The sequence below is a fragment of the Chanos chanos genome, chromosome 1 (genome assembly GCF_902362185.1).
Source record: "Chanos chanos chromosome 1, fChaCha1.1, whole genome shotgun sequence".
NCBI lineage: Eukaryota > Metazoa > Chordata > Actinopteri > Gonorynchiformes > Chanidae > Chanos > Chanos chanos.
Genome location: NC_044495.1, coordinates 1,334,041 through 1,350,292, shown reverse-complemented (window position 1 = coordinate 1,350,292; position 16,252 = coordinate 1,334,041). Strand labels below are relative to the sequence as shown.

Genomic DNA, 16,252 nt, shown 5'->3' with positions numbered 1-16,252 from the left:
CTGCAGACTGCACAAATACATACAGACACACACACACACACACACACACACTCTCTCTCTCTCTCTCTCTCACATACATACACTCTCTCTCACACACACAGGCACACACACACACACTCTCTCTCTCTCTATCTCTCTCTCTCTCACACACACACACACACTCTTTCTCTCTCTCACACACACACTGCTCTGTGCTCGTTGCTCTGTGTACTGAGCACTGTAGGACTGGTCAGTACAGAGCGCAGTGTGGCCATGTGCGGCTGCTGGTCCCCCTGCCCTGCCCCGCCCCCTCCCCGTGCCGCCTGGCAGAGATGGGAGTGGCTGTGTCACATGCCACGCAGGCAGACGGAGTCAACGGCGGACAAACTTTAGATCAGCGTGTGCAGCCAGGGCTGCAGCGGATCCACGTGGCACTGATTGGACCCGCACAATGCATGAGACTCCAGGGCCGGCGCTTTCTGTTTGTTTATTTGCTTGTTATGTGTTTGTTTGTCCCTGGTGAAAAGAGCCTCGTCTGCGTAGCATGAGTCGTGTACCAACGTGCAGATTTTCTCCTGGAGTCTTCAGTGAGAGGAGTGGAGCAGGAGACAGATTTTCTCCTGGAGTCTTCAGTGAGAGGAGTGGAGCAGGAGACAGGTTTTCTCCTGGAGTCTTCAGTGAGAGGAGTGGAGCAGGAGACAGGATGACACTGTGGCGTCGGGGTTTATGTCGTAAAACTCCAGTCAGACTTCTTCATCCTCCCACACGTCCCCTCCACACACGCTCTCAGAACAAACAACAACAAAACACAACTCGTGTCATGACTAGGCGATGAATCAGGAATGCATTTCAGCTCTGACTGATGTGTGTGTGTGTGTGTGGTTTTATTAACGCTTTCTTCGCACTGTTTCACTCTCTCATTGTTTTAATGAGGTGTTTTTCAAAGTGTATTATATTTCAGGATTTTAGTGTTGTCATGGAAACCTCTCTGAACCACTTCATCCCTGGTCTGACTGGTTTGTGCTGCTGCTACAAAACCACCCAGAGACCACCACCGTGAACCTGGACCCTCTGAACTGGTCTAACACCTAAACCCTGTCCCAGTGTGGCTCATATGCTCCTCTGCTACGCTTTAGTGTCTTGTTTCTCATCAGTCACAGGACTTCTGCGTTATGGAAATGTTGTTTCTATGGATGATGTGTTTGATTTTACAGAGTTATTTGGGAGGGGGGTTGTTTGTTTGTTTGTTTTTGATATGGGTCAGGTATTACACATATAACATAGGTCACATTCTCTTTTTATTTTACCATTTAAAGAGTAAAGAAGTGGAACCGTTGAACTGTTACAGATGTAAACGTGTATGCTCTGTGTTTGTGTTTGTGGGGAAAACGAAACACTCCATAAGTCACATAGTATTATTGTTATTGTTATTTTAAATCATAACGGTCAATATCTACAGGTTTGATTTTTGCATAGGATTGTATGGTAAATAGCCATAGATGTGAGAGTGAAGAAGAGAGACATATTACTGTAGAGGAAATAGTCACATTCACATGAAGTTACGTCTATACCTGTGTAGCGTTTAACCCTGCCCTGTAGGTACACTCTGACAGTGTCAACGCAGACGTGGACTGATCAGCTCTACCAATTTAACAAACCTATAATTACAGATATGCACCATTTATTCTAACATTATTAGGGCCCTATACTAACTAGAGAGTGCTTGAAACCTAATAACATAGCCATATACCTCAAACTGTTCGGTTTCTTCAGCACCACTACAGAACAGGAATGACAACGTAAACAACCACTAATCTGAAAAGTGTGAAAGGACACTGTCGTAATACAGGTATACACGTCGCTGGCTGTGAAGTGTTCCAGAGTGAATTTCAGCAGTGTGTATCTCTCTCATAGGAGCAGCTAGTATTCTTTTCCTTTTTCCGTGAGTTTTCCCTCGTCACTGCCACTCACAGGAGTCTGTTACGGCTGGTCAGTCTGGTCGTCTTTTCCCGACGACCTGGACAGCAACCCGCGCCAGTCCCTCTTAGCACGGACTCTGTTCCTTAGCCGGGATCTGGATACGTGCGTTTGTGTAGTCAAACTGTGTGGGTGCTGTAACAGTGAGGTCCGGTGAGGATTTCTACCATGTTCCAGTTTAATTTTGCTCGTGATTAACGGATGCTGTCGTCCAATCATTTGAGCGGAATGACACACGTGGCACTGAAGTACCAGCCTTAGTGAACTCCGTGTTAATGCAACACAGCGATCTTTCTCCAGGGCATTATCCCAGTGCTCCTCCATCGATCGATGTAAAACTCAGGTGAAAGTGTTTGGTCTGGGAAACACCAAGTGCTGACCTTTTGTCTCGTTTTAATCAGACGAGACTTCAACTAACACCTTCACTGTGAGAGTTTTCTAAAAAACTACGATTAAAACTCACTTATCTCAGATAACCCTTAGACTATGCTATGCTAAAACTGCTGAGTTACGGTCGTTTTTTACCTACCCCTACTCAAGCGCGTTGCTTCGGCTACCGAACACTCGACGTTTAGCGGCTACTTTCCCGGATCGTCCGCTCGTATGAAGCGGGCAATCGCTGTCCACTGGCCTGCAGTATTACTCACGGATTGGCTGGTAATTCAGACGTGGCCAATCACGGTTCTGAAGCCGGCAGTAACGCGAGATGATATTTTTAAACAGTTGACAGTCCACAAGGGAGCTGTAGTCGTCTCCGTCACAGCTAAAGGAAATCAATAGAAGTTTGGTTCACCCATGATAAAGCATACCACACCTTTGGAGAAGTATTTGTTACTTCACGTGTTTAACTTCAGTTTGTGCTTTGTATCGCCTTATTTAATATAATGTTGTGATAACAGGCCTCCGTTGTTCGAGTGTAAGTACAGTCATTTTAACCTTTGTTTCTTCTGATACGTGACTGTAATTCATAGGCAAGTGTTAATTAAATTTAACTGAATTTAAATGTTTTACTTTCACTAACCCAACCTTAGCTGTAAGAGACACATTTGAAAAGTTTTTCTAACTGTTAAAAATTTGGGGATTCACATTATTTCTGACTCATCCACTGGTGTAAACAGCAACATTTTCAAAGTCATCTTTAGTGATGTTTCCTCTGTTTCCCCCTCTGCTGTCAGTTTTGCACTCGTTGTTCTGATTCTGAAGGGAATAAAAAGCCAGCCTTGTTTGTTTGTTCTCCAAATAACTTTTCTTTTGAGTGTGTTCTCCTAAATGTTGAGACAGGTTCTAAAATGTGGTGAAAATTCATTTGGTGAAACTGGTACCTGTTGCCGTCATAGGTGAGTGAAAGGTAGTTTAACGATTTTTGGTGAGAAATAATCATTACAAATGTAGCATTTTAAAGCAGCTATTTCATTAAAGATTAATCCATAAATGAATCGGCCATGCTTGGCTTATCTTCCATTGAGTAATAATTCAGTTTTCTTTAACTCTCTGATCTGAGTGAATAGGACTTAAGCTACTTTTTCCCAGGTCCCTTTGGGGCTTAGTCTAGTGACTCACGCCAGGCATAGAGAAATGAAAAATATGGTTTTGTTTTTGCACTGCCTTGATCAATGAGACAACACTTATGACTCTGAAAAGAAGAACAGAGTGGTGAATGCAGGTCAGTGTGTGCTTTCTGATTGGTCGGTTTGCATCTTGCTGAATGAACCCTGGTCCTTTCTGTTCTGTGCGTAAGAGCATTAACTGGAGCTGTTTGTGTTTACATTCAATGACCATGCTCTCTGTCTGATTTTGTATAAATGTGAATATATATGAATCATGTCATTTCCTTTGTTTTGTAAAACCTGTGTACCCTGGGTGAGTTGAGAGGTGAAGCAGTCCACTGGGCCATATATCTGTCTTGCAAAAGCCCGATTTGTGACGCACGCACTCTCAGTGCTGTCTGTGCATTTGACAGAAATGAGCCCATTAAAATTGGGGCAGACACAAGAGCCCACAGAGTCCCTTTCATGGGTTAGAGCTTCATTTCTCTGTGACTGCGACAGTAAAAGACAATAAGACACCATATGTGTGGGTCACCTTTATTAGCATATTACCATGTTTAAGCGTGTGTTTGTGTGTGTGTGTGAGTAACTGAACGTTTAAGAAATGTCATAGCCTGTTTTTAATTTCACAACCTGTTTTTAATTGCCCTTTATTAGTCACGACCGTTTCATAACTAACTTAATCCCTCCACAACTTGTTCTTCCGTCGGTTATATTGTCCTTGGTTATCTATGTCGGTGTGTGTGTGTGTGTGTGTGTGTGTGTGTTTCTCCTTCCTCAAACAATAAAGCTCAAAAGCATTAAGCATATACACTCACTCCAGAACTAGCTCAGGAGTTTCAATGAGCAATTTAACTACACCAGAGGACCGCAACACAGTGTGTGTGTGAGAGAGAGGGAGAGAGATGTAGGGTGTAACATGATGTTGTGAATGCCTGCAGTCTGTTTCTGTGTGCAGTACTGGAGTGCCACTGAAGTGTTCAGTGCAGTCTGATGTTCTGACTGTGTGAGCTGAAGGGACAGTGCGAGTCATGTTTCTGTGTTAAAAGAATGGTTTTTAATTCTCTTTCTTTAGCCCCAGACTGTGCTGTCAGTCCAGTTCACAGAGACTTTGACACAGCTGTGTTCAGTGGCTGTGTAATGAGGAAGCAGAATGGGGCATGTCTCAGGCTCAGAGCTGGGGAAGAAAGTTCCCCTGGCCTGAGTGACACAGAAGGGTCTTTAGAATCAGATTTAAGCCCATGTTAAACTGAACAATGTCCATCAAATCCCCCCCCCCCCCCCCCCCCCTCCAGCGTAGTCACATGCTTTGATGCCAACAGGCAATGCAGGGTTTCTGTGTGACCTCAGATCAGAGGTCACAGGTCGACCAGCTGATTGGTCATTAGACACTAGTTTGGACTGTATGTACCTGAGCAAAAATCATGTCTTTTTCCTCACGTGGTTTTGACAGTCAGTGTAGTCGATTGGCTTTTTAGTCATGTGTTCCAGCAAACAAATAAATAAAAAACATTCTGTTTTAAGAGCATAGACTGTCACCACAACGCACGTTGTTCATATGATTTTACTGTAAATAAAGTGGCTATAAAACCCAGAACAGTCAACTATAAAACTCTCTCTCTCTCTTTTTTTTTTTTTTTTTTTGTTAATTTGGTTGGAATGGCTCTTTGAAGATCATGTGCTGAAAAGCTAGATACCAATAACATTTCTTTGGGTTGTTTAACTGAAAGTAGCTGTCGTCAGCTTCAGGAGCTCTAAGCAGGGACTAAACAGACAGAAAATGCACAGAGGATATTTTGCGGTGCAGCTTTTTCAGTGTAAATGTTTGCTCTGTCTTTTGACCAACAACCATCATAAATGATTTTTTAAGTTGAATAACTCAGGGAAAGCCGAGTGGTAAATGGGACTTTTGTTCTTTGGTTTGTCGGAGTGTTTTTTGGACAGGTGTGGCCTGAGACAGGGTGAGAGGTGCTGGGAGCCCTCTGTGGGACCTTCGCATTCATCTCGTCCTCTTCATCACGACACGGACACCTCAGGCTGACTTCCTGAGAGCTGTTAGCGTGTCAGACAGCGTTTAATGTTACGGCGTTGGGGATAACAGTCACCAGATCAGCCTGTGTCATGCGTCACCACTGCTCCATAAAACAGTCCATCAGTGCACGATTTGTTCACGGTGCTGGAAAAACAGTTTCTTTATCACGTTTGAGCTGCTTATCCATTTTGGCGTGCATTTAAGTGTACCGACAGAATGGTTGTGGAGTAAGTGCATTTGTCCACAGTTAAGTCAGTTATTAATGACGTTCCCTCAGAGTTCTCAAACATCATCACTCACACCGTCCTTATTAAACATCATTAACACTGTCCTTATTACACATCATTAACACTGTCCTTATTAATCATCACTAATACTGTCCTTATTACACATCACTAACACTGTCCTCATTGAACATCACTAACACTGTCCTTATTAATCATCACTAACACTGTCCTTATTGCACCTCATCACTAACACTGTCCTTATTACACATCATTAACACTGTCCTTATTAAACATCACTAACACTGTCATTATTAATCATCACTAACACTGTCCTCATTAAACATCACTAACACTGTCCTTATTACACATCATCACTAACACTGTCCTTATTAAACATCATTAACACTGTCCCTATTAAACATCATTAACACTGTCCCTATTAATCATCATCACTAACACTGTCCTTATTACACATCATCACTAACACTGTCCTTATGAAACATCAGTCAGTTCCGTCCTCACTGAAGCTCCAGCCAAACCTGCTCCATCTATCAGCCCGTTACTGAGACTGTTCCCGCCCCCCTCCGCCCCCAGATGTAGGAGCCAAAGTAATGGATCACTTTATCTGTCCAGCATTTTTATTCTTGAAATTGGGTTTTATAGGATGTTTATTACTGAATGACACCAGGAACCACACCTGTGTGGGAGTGCCTGCTTTCAGTATGCCTTATGCCCCACTGTAGCAAACTCAAAGTTGTCGCAATCCAAAAAAGAAGAAAGAAAGAAAGACAGACAGACAGACAGACAGAAAAAGCCTCTCCACACTGCTGGGGTGTGATAGTTGAGAGGAGACAGAGTGAAAATACACTGGTGTGCATTTTAAATGTTTGTAACCTCTCTGAGTTATGACTGCTCTGTGTACGGTTTGGGTTCAAAACGTCATGAGCGGAAAAAAGATGTTTAAAAAACGCAGATTTAATTTGAACAGATGGGGGACAGATACTAAGCTTTCGGCAGTGATGTTCCTCGTCCTCACTTTCTGTCGTCATGGAAAGAAACTGAGTTCACCAGCGTTAGTGTACAAAGAGCAGAGAGGATTTCACAGGCCATGGAGCACTCTAAAGTCTCTCCCATTTATTGGTAGAGGAAGCTTTTGATGTCTAAACTTTTTCCATTCACTTTAGAGGAGAGAGCTGTTCACAAAAGAAGCCCAACTTCAGTGGCACAGAGCCACAAAGCAAGATGCCAAATGTACAAGATAATTCAATCATTCTGGTCCCATGCAGTACTGAGTGAGTCACTGATTTTTAATTGGTTAAGTTAGATCATCTTTCCAAGACCATCAAAGCTCCCTCAGAGATATTAGATTGATTGGAAAAACTTCCAACAATGCAAATATTTTCAAAATATTCAACACTTCTGAATTCTTTTTTTTTCTTTTTTTTTTTTTCTTTTTTTGGTGACATTATTAAGAAAAACTGAGTGATTATTCTTAGTTTTCTGTCCTGGAGTCAGCACGAATATAACTGATATTGTAAGTGTTACAAGCCAAAGAAAATAACACATGACCACACAGGAAGCCAAAGTAACACAGCTTGTTGAAGTGTGTTGGCGACAGGTGGTTTGACTGTTTAAACACAAATCCAGTTCAGTGATTTATGAGTTTACACCTGGGAACATTTCCTGTGTTATTCATTTCTTTACTAGCCTTTGGTCACAAAATCTGTTTAAATATATACACATGTTATGTATCTGTATGATAATGTGTGTTTATTAATCAAAGACAACGGTTAATATTATTTTTGTTACAACGTTACCTGTGTTTACTACACTTAAAATTGCAGGTGTTCAGGCAGCTGTTTGTTTTTTCTACCTCCTGTTGAAATCAGGAGGTCACCACGGTAGTAAATTCTTACAATAACTCTTAGCCCCTTCTCCTGACAATGCAGCACACGAGCTGTTCTGTTTCTGTCGATCTGTGTGCTGTGTGCTGTGTGCTGTGAGGACTACATGCAAACAGCTCTACACAGAGGCGCTTCAGCTGCCAAGAGAACTCTCTGTGGTCATTATGTTTCATTTAGATTCTGTGGTTTTAGGAAAGCGATAATTGCTACAGAGACGCTACCTGTATCGGTAATTGCTCTTTATACAAACATAAAACGCGGACAAACTCCTTCAGAGAGCCGTCAGAAGACAGAATCAGTCAACACGTGTGTGGAGAGGTATGAAAGACAGACGGTTCTGCAGGAAACTCAGAAAACTACTCTCGTGTCTGACAGATGTCTACCCAGGCAATCATTTTTTTCACTTCCTGCTGCAAACAGGCAAAACCAAAATCCCACTGCTTTGATCAATGTCCCTCGGTCTTGTGAACTGTTTGATCCACTGAGCTTACTGCTGACTCGAGATGCTGAATTTGAAACATCAGTTTTTCTTGACACTGTGACTGAAATTCATGTTCCGATGGAAGAATTCCGATGAGGAATTAAGTACACTGTGTACCAATAACTTTCCACCTTCGATGATAAATCTTGGATCAGCTTTGGTTATCGCAAACCTAACTGTAAGTGTTATTACGAAATCGTTGTTACCGACCTGAAATCAGCTGTCGGGGAGACAGTGTGTGTGTGTGCCATACCTACTGTCTCAGAGTCCCAACTCTGCTGTCTCTTGTGTTCAGTGTCTTTACTGAAGGTGAACAGCGGTGATCGCTAGTGTCGCGTGACTCTGGTCTGACTCCGTGAAACACATCAGTCCAGACTCATGCGTCGGCCCGGAACAGCGGGAATGAAGCCGTTTGGCTTTTTCAGTGCCGGAGGTTTGACTGAAACAAATCAAAGGATGTGTGTTTGGCTGTGGAACAGTAGTGTGATGTGGGTTTCACACAGATGCTTCGGGAGCTGTTTTTTCCCCGTGAAACCACAGCAAACAGTCGAAAACTGAGGTTTGTTTTTCCACGCCAGTCAAACATACTCAAAAGCAATATCTTCCCTTAGGTTTGAAATGTGTTCTGGATAAAGTGAAACCCAATGAATTAGTTTAAGTGAAGTAGAAGTAATCTTCTTAAATGGGATTAGTGTATTTTACGATTGCTTTGATGGGACATGACTGAATGAAACTGTTAAACAGGTCATGAACGGCGCTCTCTGTGGGAGGTGCATTGTATTATAAAAACCAACGCAGAGCACACAGAAATGAAAAGCCCCCCCCCCCCCCAATCCGTGTTGTAACATGTTAGATGAACAGTCATAACAAGCTAAAAAGCTTTGAAATGGAGCCTGGAAAGAGGTTAACGCAAACCTCTTCGCACAGACTTAATGAGGAATCACTCATCAAATTAGATTTAGTCAGAAGCAGCACGAGGGCACTTCCCTTTGAGGTCTGGGTCGGGCAAGGCTTTGACATAGATGGAAAAGCTTCTGAATTTCAGTTCTGAATTAAAAGTGTAACTCATGTGGAATTGGTGGTCTCGCGTTTATAAGGTTCCCATTAATCCACTCAGTAAAAGTGAACATCAGAAACGGAACTTAATTAAAAGTATAAAACTACTGCTGTTTAGATGTAATTAAGCAGTAAAAGGAAATCCGTTGCAGGTGCCTCTCTGTTCTAATAGTGTTAAAAGGCAAAACTGCACAAATGTCCGACTAAAAGCATCATCAAGTTCATCTCTGGTGCTTATACTGATGTAGATACAGCGGCCGTATGTCTGTCAGACCCAGGGGAAGGTAGATATGTAACCAGTTGTACAAATGAAAGAGTGCTATACCAGTATTTATAATAATTAATAGAACATTCGAAGTAATGACAAAAACGTTTATATTTAAAGTCAAATGCCAGTTTGACTGTAAGATGGAGCAAGTACTGGTGGCACCAAATAAGATAAGGTGGTATCATTAACCTGAATTGGGACACCGCTTAAGCTCGCATTGGCCGGCAGAGGGCGTTTTCAATTCTCATACCACCTTCGATTCCACACTTCGATGTGATAAATGCGACTGATGGCGTGTTCTTCATTTTGCTCTGCGCTATGAATACGTCCTCGACATGATACTTAAACCGAAACACCGTTTAAAGTCGCTTTCCATTTTAAAGGTAAAATGTTGTATTACCCGAGACATATCTCGAGGTTAACACTTAGATGAGCGTGTAAGAGAGCGTGACACGTATATGAGTTTGTCGTGTAATCTTTGTGTAATTTTTATGTAAAACACCCTGATTGCGTAATCTGCGTGCCCGATAGGTCTAAAGAGAAGTTGTTTCCATTGATGCAGAGCGACTTTTGAACTTAAACTTGTATTAAGCTCGGTTCCTTCGGCGGTCAGAATCACCTGCCCCCATCAAGGTGGACGCTCTCTTCTCTTAGGTGCATTCAACACAAAAAATTTCCCCGAAACGATCATTACAGTGCATTCCAGTCATCGCTGTGACACGCACAAACACGCACAGCGAGATCTTTTATTGAAGCAGCTTATTTTATCACACAAGACAGACTCTCGGTTTATGTCTTCTTACATAATTTCTTAGATAGTTGTAAGATTTGTGTTGATGGATTTAAGACATATCCGTGCGCTCACGTGAATTTGGAATCTGTCTTCATATATATATATATATATATATATATATATATATATATATATATATATATATGTTTATATATATATACATAAGAAAGACGTCCCGATGAGATATCATGCTTCTGGTAGATGAGGATTTTTTGCAGCTTCACTTGAATTCGTGTTGGTCTTTACCCGCTATGCAACATGGCATTAATCCATTGCCCGTGCGAACTGGCTGAGACAGTAAGAGCCGTAAAACTCGTTATACAAAGGCCGACACGCCAGTGCAGCGTCAAATTGACTCTTTTCAGCTCGTCTACCTCTCTTAAAGCCACTCCGTCTGAGTAGAAATGATTCCTGTGTTGACATGATGAGAGTGTTTGTTGCATTTTGGGATGCCTTGTTAAAATGCCTTAGGGTATTTCTCTCATTTTAGCTGATATTCCCGGAGGAGGATAGTGTTACATATGATTGAACTAATATTTCAGAGAATTTCATATCTTTGGATATTTTCATTCATTTTTTCCCCCCAATTCATATCGACACGTTTACAAAATTCCAGCTCATAACGCGGAAAATTTGCATCGGTGCAAATAATTGCCCTAGATTTTCAAGTCTGAGATGTTAAAAAGTGATTACAACATGTGCCGTTATGCCGACTGTAATACACAGCAGAATCTTTCTGAGACATTTGTTCCAAACAAAGAAAGAGATTAAAAACAGTCGGTTACTTGCGTTTGAGTTGCGCGGACGAGCTGCGTTGCTTTGTGTGGTGTAGTAGGTCTTGGTGAAGTGTCATTGTGCCTCAACAACTGCAGAGACAAAGTGGATAAAACGCAGTCATCAATAGACTTATTGTCGTTGCTGTTATTAAGACGCTGTACCCCATTGTTTCTCTGTGCTGAGTGACACGGACTTTAACAAAGAGTAGTCACTGAAACAAGCCAGTTACATATGTGCTATTATCCTCTAAAAATCTTATTTTTAAGTTTGATATTCATGTTCAACAAATTAGCGGATGATGTAAACTAAAGTATCGAGGAACTTGTCGTGGAAATGTAGTTTGTCGCAAAGGTTACAGTTAATTTAACAGATTATTTCGTGACGGTCTTTGTATACTAACCTTTTTGCTGACAGGATCCTGCATGTTTTGGACTAAATATATTTTGGGCCGGCTACAGCAGTTAAGGCTGTATTAGATCTGTATAAAATACTCAAGTAACCAGCATTATCTCTCCGGCAGAGTCTTTCTCCAGTTCCTATTTAGTTTTTAATCTGTTGTATATTTATAATTAGTATTGAGCTGTTGTGACAGAGATGGATGTGTCTTGAGTTGACTTCTCTGAAGTGCTTGTTCTGTCGCTCCCAAAAGGCATGTGTCAATCAAATTCAAGTAGCTAAAGGGCTTAAACTTATAAGAAGGTTCTGGACCACTGAGAAAACTCTACACCCGCGTACGCAGATACAGAGAGTAGCCAACATTTAACACAGAAGCAGTTGAGTTGCCTGGTGCATTTCCATTTTTTGTTTTAGCCCGTGATTCTTTGATGAATAAATATATTTCGTATAATGAACCTCTGTATTTACTTAAAAAAAATTAGCATTTAAATCAAAGTTCCACTTCTTATTTCTACCTATGTTAAAAACATCACAAGTTACATCAAATGATAAAAAGTCGAAACTACGTTTCCCACATTTCATGGTCTGGGAAATGTAACTTACCGAGAGACCTGTTCCTCACCACTCACCTGTATCGGTTAAGAGACTAAAGCTGGACGCGCGCGGTTTCAGAACTAACGAGTACATCAAGAGTAACCAGAGGTGTGACCCGATAGAAACGGAAGTAAATGACCTTTTCTGTAGCCTCGTGGTCTGCGCGTGTCGCACACCTGTCGCGCGGGATAATTGCAGCGTTTCACTGCCATTTCATTTTATCAGTTTCAAATCGAGCTTTACCCGAGTAGTCTCGGTAAAGCACTCACTAAATGTAAAGGACGGGAACCGTACGGTCAAAATAAAATCGTAGCCGACGAGTCTCGAGGCCTATTCACACCTGCAGCCCTTGCGGAGAGGAGGGTCCCCCGTTATTTTGGGTTTCCATGGCTCTCTGCTAATCATTAACATGTGACAAGGATAAGGGTAATTACCTCTCAAAGTAAACTTTATTTTATGGCCATTGTGTGACTTATGAAACACTTCGAAAGCCCGTACGTCTGAGCTTTCATGTCCAGAACTCGACCGTTAGCTCAGTGTCCAATACAGCACGCTCAAAGACATGAGCTGGTTTTGTTCTGGAAACCTGGAAGTATTAACGCTGATCGCTCCTCAGTTTGGTCAACATCCACAGACAACTGAAACCGGCAATATAGATGGACTTTGATACAAATTTGTATGTCTAAAACACCTATGTTTTTATCCTAACCATTTTTGTTGTCGTTTGACCTTTTTAATATTTAATGTCGATCTTGTGGACTAATGCAACGCAAAACCTCAAAAGAGATTTATTAGCAATGCGGCAAAGGCTATGGCCACTGGAGGGCGCAAGATTCAAGAAAACCAGAGATCACACGAGTCAGAACGCTTCTCGGTTAAGACACGGATGGCAGCCAGATACTCAAACAGTCAAAGCAAGTAGGAGGTAAATATGAGTTCCTTCGCTCGCCTTACGATCAGTTAAGGCTATAAGTCGCTTTAAATGATTTTTTTAATATTGCCTCAGACATTTTTCATGTCTGATTTCTCGCTGACGCTCTGTAACCATGCACATGTGACGGCTGTGTGTTTTTTATGTTGTTATAAAATGATTTTTGTTGTTGTTGCGGAGGATTCACGCTCAAATAATTGAGAATGAGTTTTCGGTGGCTTCTTGCGTGAATCGTGGGCTTACCCTTGAAACGATGCAAAAACAACAAAATAAAAAAAAGCACGTTTATTACTGTTCTTCCTCAGTGCCCCAATTTAATTTCAAGCTGCTGCTGTTGCCATAGCAGTAGGCTAGTTGTTTTTTGTTTATTGTTAAATTATTAAAATGGAAAAAGTGAATAAGAACTACCCACCCTATTTGTTTAACAGGTTAGTTCACACCTTGGCTACTCTTTCGGCTGACCAAAGAGACGCAGTCTTCTGCTTCGGGAAACTCATTCATTCACAAATTCAGTTAAAAGACATTTCAAAGTCTCGTCTACAGATTAGCAAAGTTAAATCGCAGAATCCAGACAAAAACCAGTAAAACAAAAAGCAAAATCAAACTTCGTATAAGCGAAGTCCGTGTCGCTTACGAGTCATGTGTGTTTTTAATCAAAGGGAGTAAATTGCTATAAGTGTTAGTTACCCTGGAATAGATGGACACATTGACACAGTGATGAGGTCGCCTTGGGTAGACACGTTGGGTAGACAAATGCTCATCTTTTCTCGGGTCACCTCTACACCATTCACTGCTTAGTCATAAAGTGGCTGCGATACGTTTCATTTAAAAAATACAAATCTAACAACAGCAACAACAACAACAACAACAACAACAAAACTAATAATAATAATAATAATGATAATGATAATAATGATAATGATGATAATGATAATGATGATAATGATAATAATAACAACAACAACAACAACAACAATAATAATAATAATAATAATAATGATAATGATGATAATGATAATAATAACAACAACAACAGCAACAACAACAATAATAATAATGATAATGATGATGATGATGATTATGATGACGATGATAACAACAGCAATAATAAAAATAAAGATTCAGTGCCCTTGTCGTCATCATCTATATAATATCATCCCATTAACCGATATTTAACTTTGCATGATCCAATTTATTTTCAACAGTCCACTGAAATTGAATAAAATTGAATTAACTGAAAGAATTGAATCATTTTAACTTTTAAGACAAAAGCTTTAGTTTTCTGCTTTAAAATTCCGCACCATAGCGTTCACATTAAGAACTGATAATTGTTCATCCAAAAATGAGGGAAACTAGGAAAGTCATCAAGAAGTCTGTAAGCAAAATCTGTGTGTAACGCGTAAACTGACACGTGAAATGCTCTTATCTCAACTTGATCATAATTAGCAAATTATTTAAGAACTGACAAATAGAAAACTTTACAAAATGAGTTTCTTGCCTATTCGAAAGATTACGGTCTTTATCCACATATATAACTTGAGAAAATGTGCCACTAAGGTTTGTCAAATGGTTAAATAAAAAAGTCACCGCGAAAGGCACGGGGTTATTTAAATCAATCTCTGTCCAGACTTAATTAAAATGAAAAAGAATTCTAATGAGGAAAGTAATAAAGATATGAGCTCTTCTCCCTTTGTCCTCGATATTATTGCTCAGTGATGTATATCTCTAAAATGAATTTGAGCACATATGGAGGACAAAGCACCGTCTGCTTATGAATTTTACATACACAGTCGATATTATTGGGAGAGATAAAGGGAGAGCGAAAGATTAGCCGTTTCATTTTAAACCCACTCCTATCGCCCATTTTATCCGCGCCTTTATTAATCATGTCGATATGTCATTTTAGAAAACGAAGGCAGCTCCCGCGCTCGCGTTTGCCTCGGCAGGAGACTGCGCTGAGTCGTTTGATTATCATAACCAATCGCCAGGTGCGCGTGAGGCGCCCGATTCGCTAAAGATGATCATTTGTGGCAGACAAACAGGCCCATTCTACAAAGTGAGCACGGAGTCCAAAGCACAGAGTACTGACATTTAGCATAAATGTCTGTCTGTCTATCTGTCTGTCTGTCTGTCTGTCTGTCTGTGTGTCTATGTATGTATGTATGTATGTATGTGTGCGTAAGTATGTATTACTTTTCAATTCAAGGTGTCAACAACAATACCAACACCAACAACGACAACAACAATAACAACAACAACAACAACAACAACAATAATAATAATAATAATAATAATAATAATTTGTTTGAATGGTTAGCAGCTATTTATATTAAAGCAGGCAAAATCATGCGTAAGTGTCTAATTTACTCTCTAATGTTTTTACAGTTTATTCGGCCAGTGTGTTTTGGGTTGGCTTCTCAGAAGCGTTTTGCGGAGCTGATGTGTTTTAAAGTTCATTCGTAAACCATTCATGGGAGATCCGGTGTTTAGGTTGAGCCCTCCTTCCCTGACTCATCTCGAGCCTGCGCTCGAGCGGCTGGATAAAATGTGCGGAGGCGTTACGGTTCAGCTACAGCCGGGTGAGCGCGGCGCACCAATAGCATCCCAACTCTGACAGAGAGAGGAGGAAAGTGACGCGATTGTAGGGGTGGGTGTTGCGCTTGTTCAATCTCGGTCTCCAACTCTTCAAGAGGCAGCTCTCTGCATGGCACAGTAATTTTATAGATCACTCCGGACTCGCAAGGCTCCTCATCCCTGGATTTACGGGCACATTGTCGCTTACTTGCTCTTTTTTGCACACTTTCCTAGACGGTTTTCCCAAACATTACTCAGCCGTTTCATGTGCGTTTTCACGCTAAAATATAAGAGCTCGAGAAGACACTACATCAAATAACAGCGACTGACAACGTAAAGCAACTTTATCAGTCACGCTGCCTTACAGATGCCTGGCGTGTAAGTGTACTTTGTTTTAGAAATATAAACGACTGCGACGGTACACGGGTGATTTCATAACCGAATACTCCGGCTGTGGGTGAGGTCTCGGCGAGAAAGTGCATTAAGTTGACTTTCCAGGAAGAAAGTCTGATCCCATATTGTTATGGACACTGCAACAGGTCTTAGGACAGTGGAAAGGCGTTTTTCTGCAGGGAAGCATTCCGCCTGTGCCAAGATGTTGGACGGCATCAAAATTGAGGATCAGCTGAGATCAGGACCTGATAGTTTAGGACTGATGCTTGGTAAGGTTTTTTTTTAAATGATGATTATTGTTATTATTTTCATGTTATTTCGTG

General features: G+C 41.1%; 1 protein-coding gene across 1 annotated transcript in view; it reads left to right on the top strand.

Annotated features, from left to right (window-relative positions):
* The first annotated feature begins 16,056 nt into the window (after nt 1-16,056).
* The window catches only part of lmx1ba (LIM homeobox transcription factor 1, beta a), a 47,443-nt gene continuing 47,247 nt past the window's right edge, over nt 16,057-16,252 (top strand). The window contains exon 1 of the mRNA XM_030775819.1: nt 16,057-16,198. Coding sequence (XP_030631679.1) covers nt 16,060-16,198 — 139 coding nt within the window. The 5' untranslated portion in view covers nt 16,057-16,059. The remainder of the gene's footprint in view (nt 16,199-16,252) is intronic.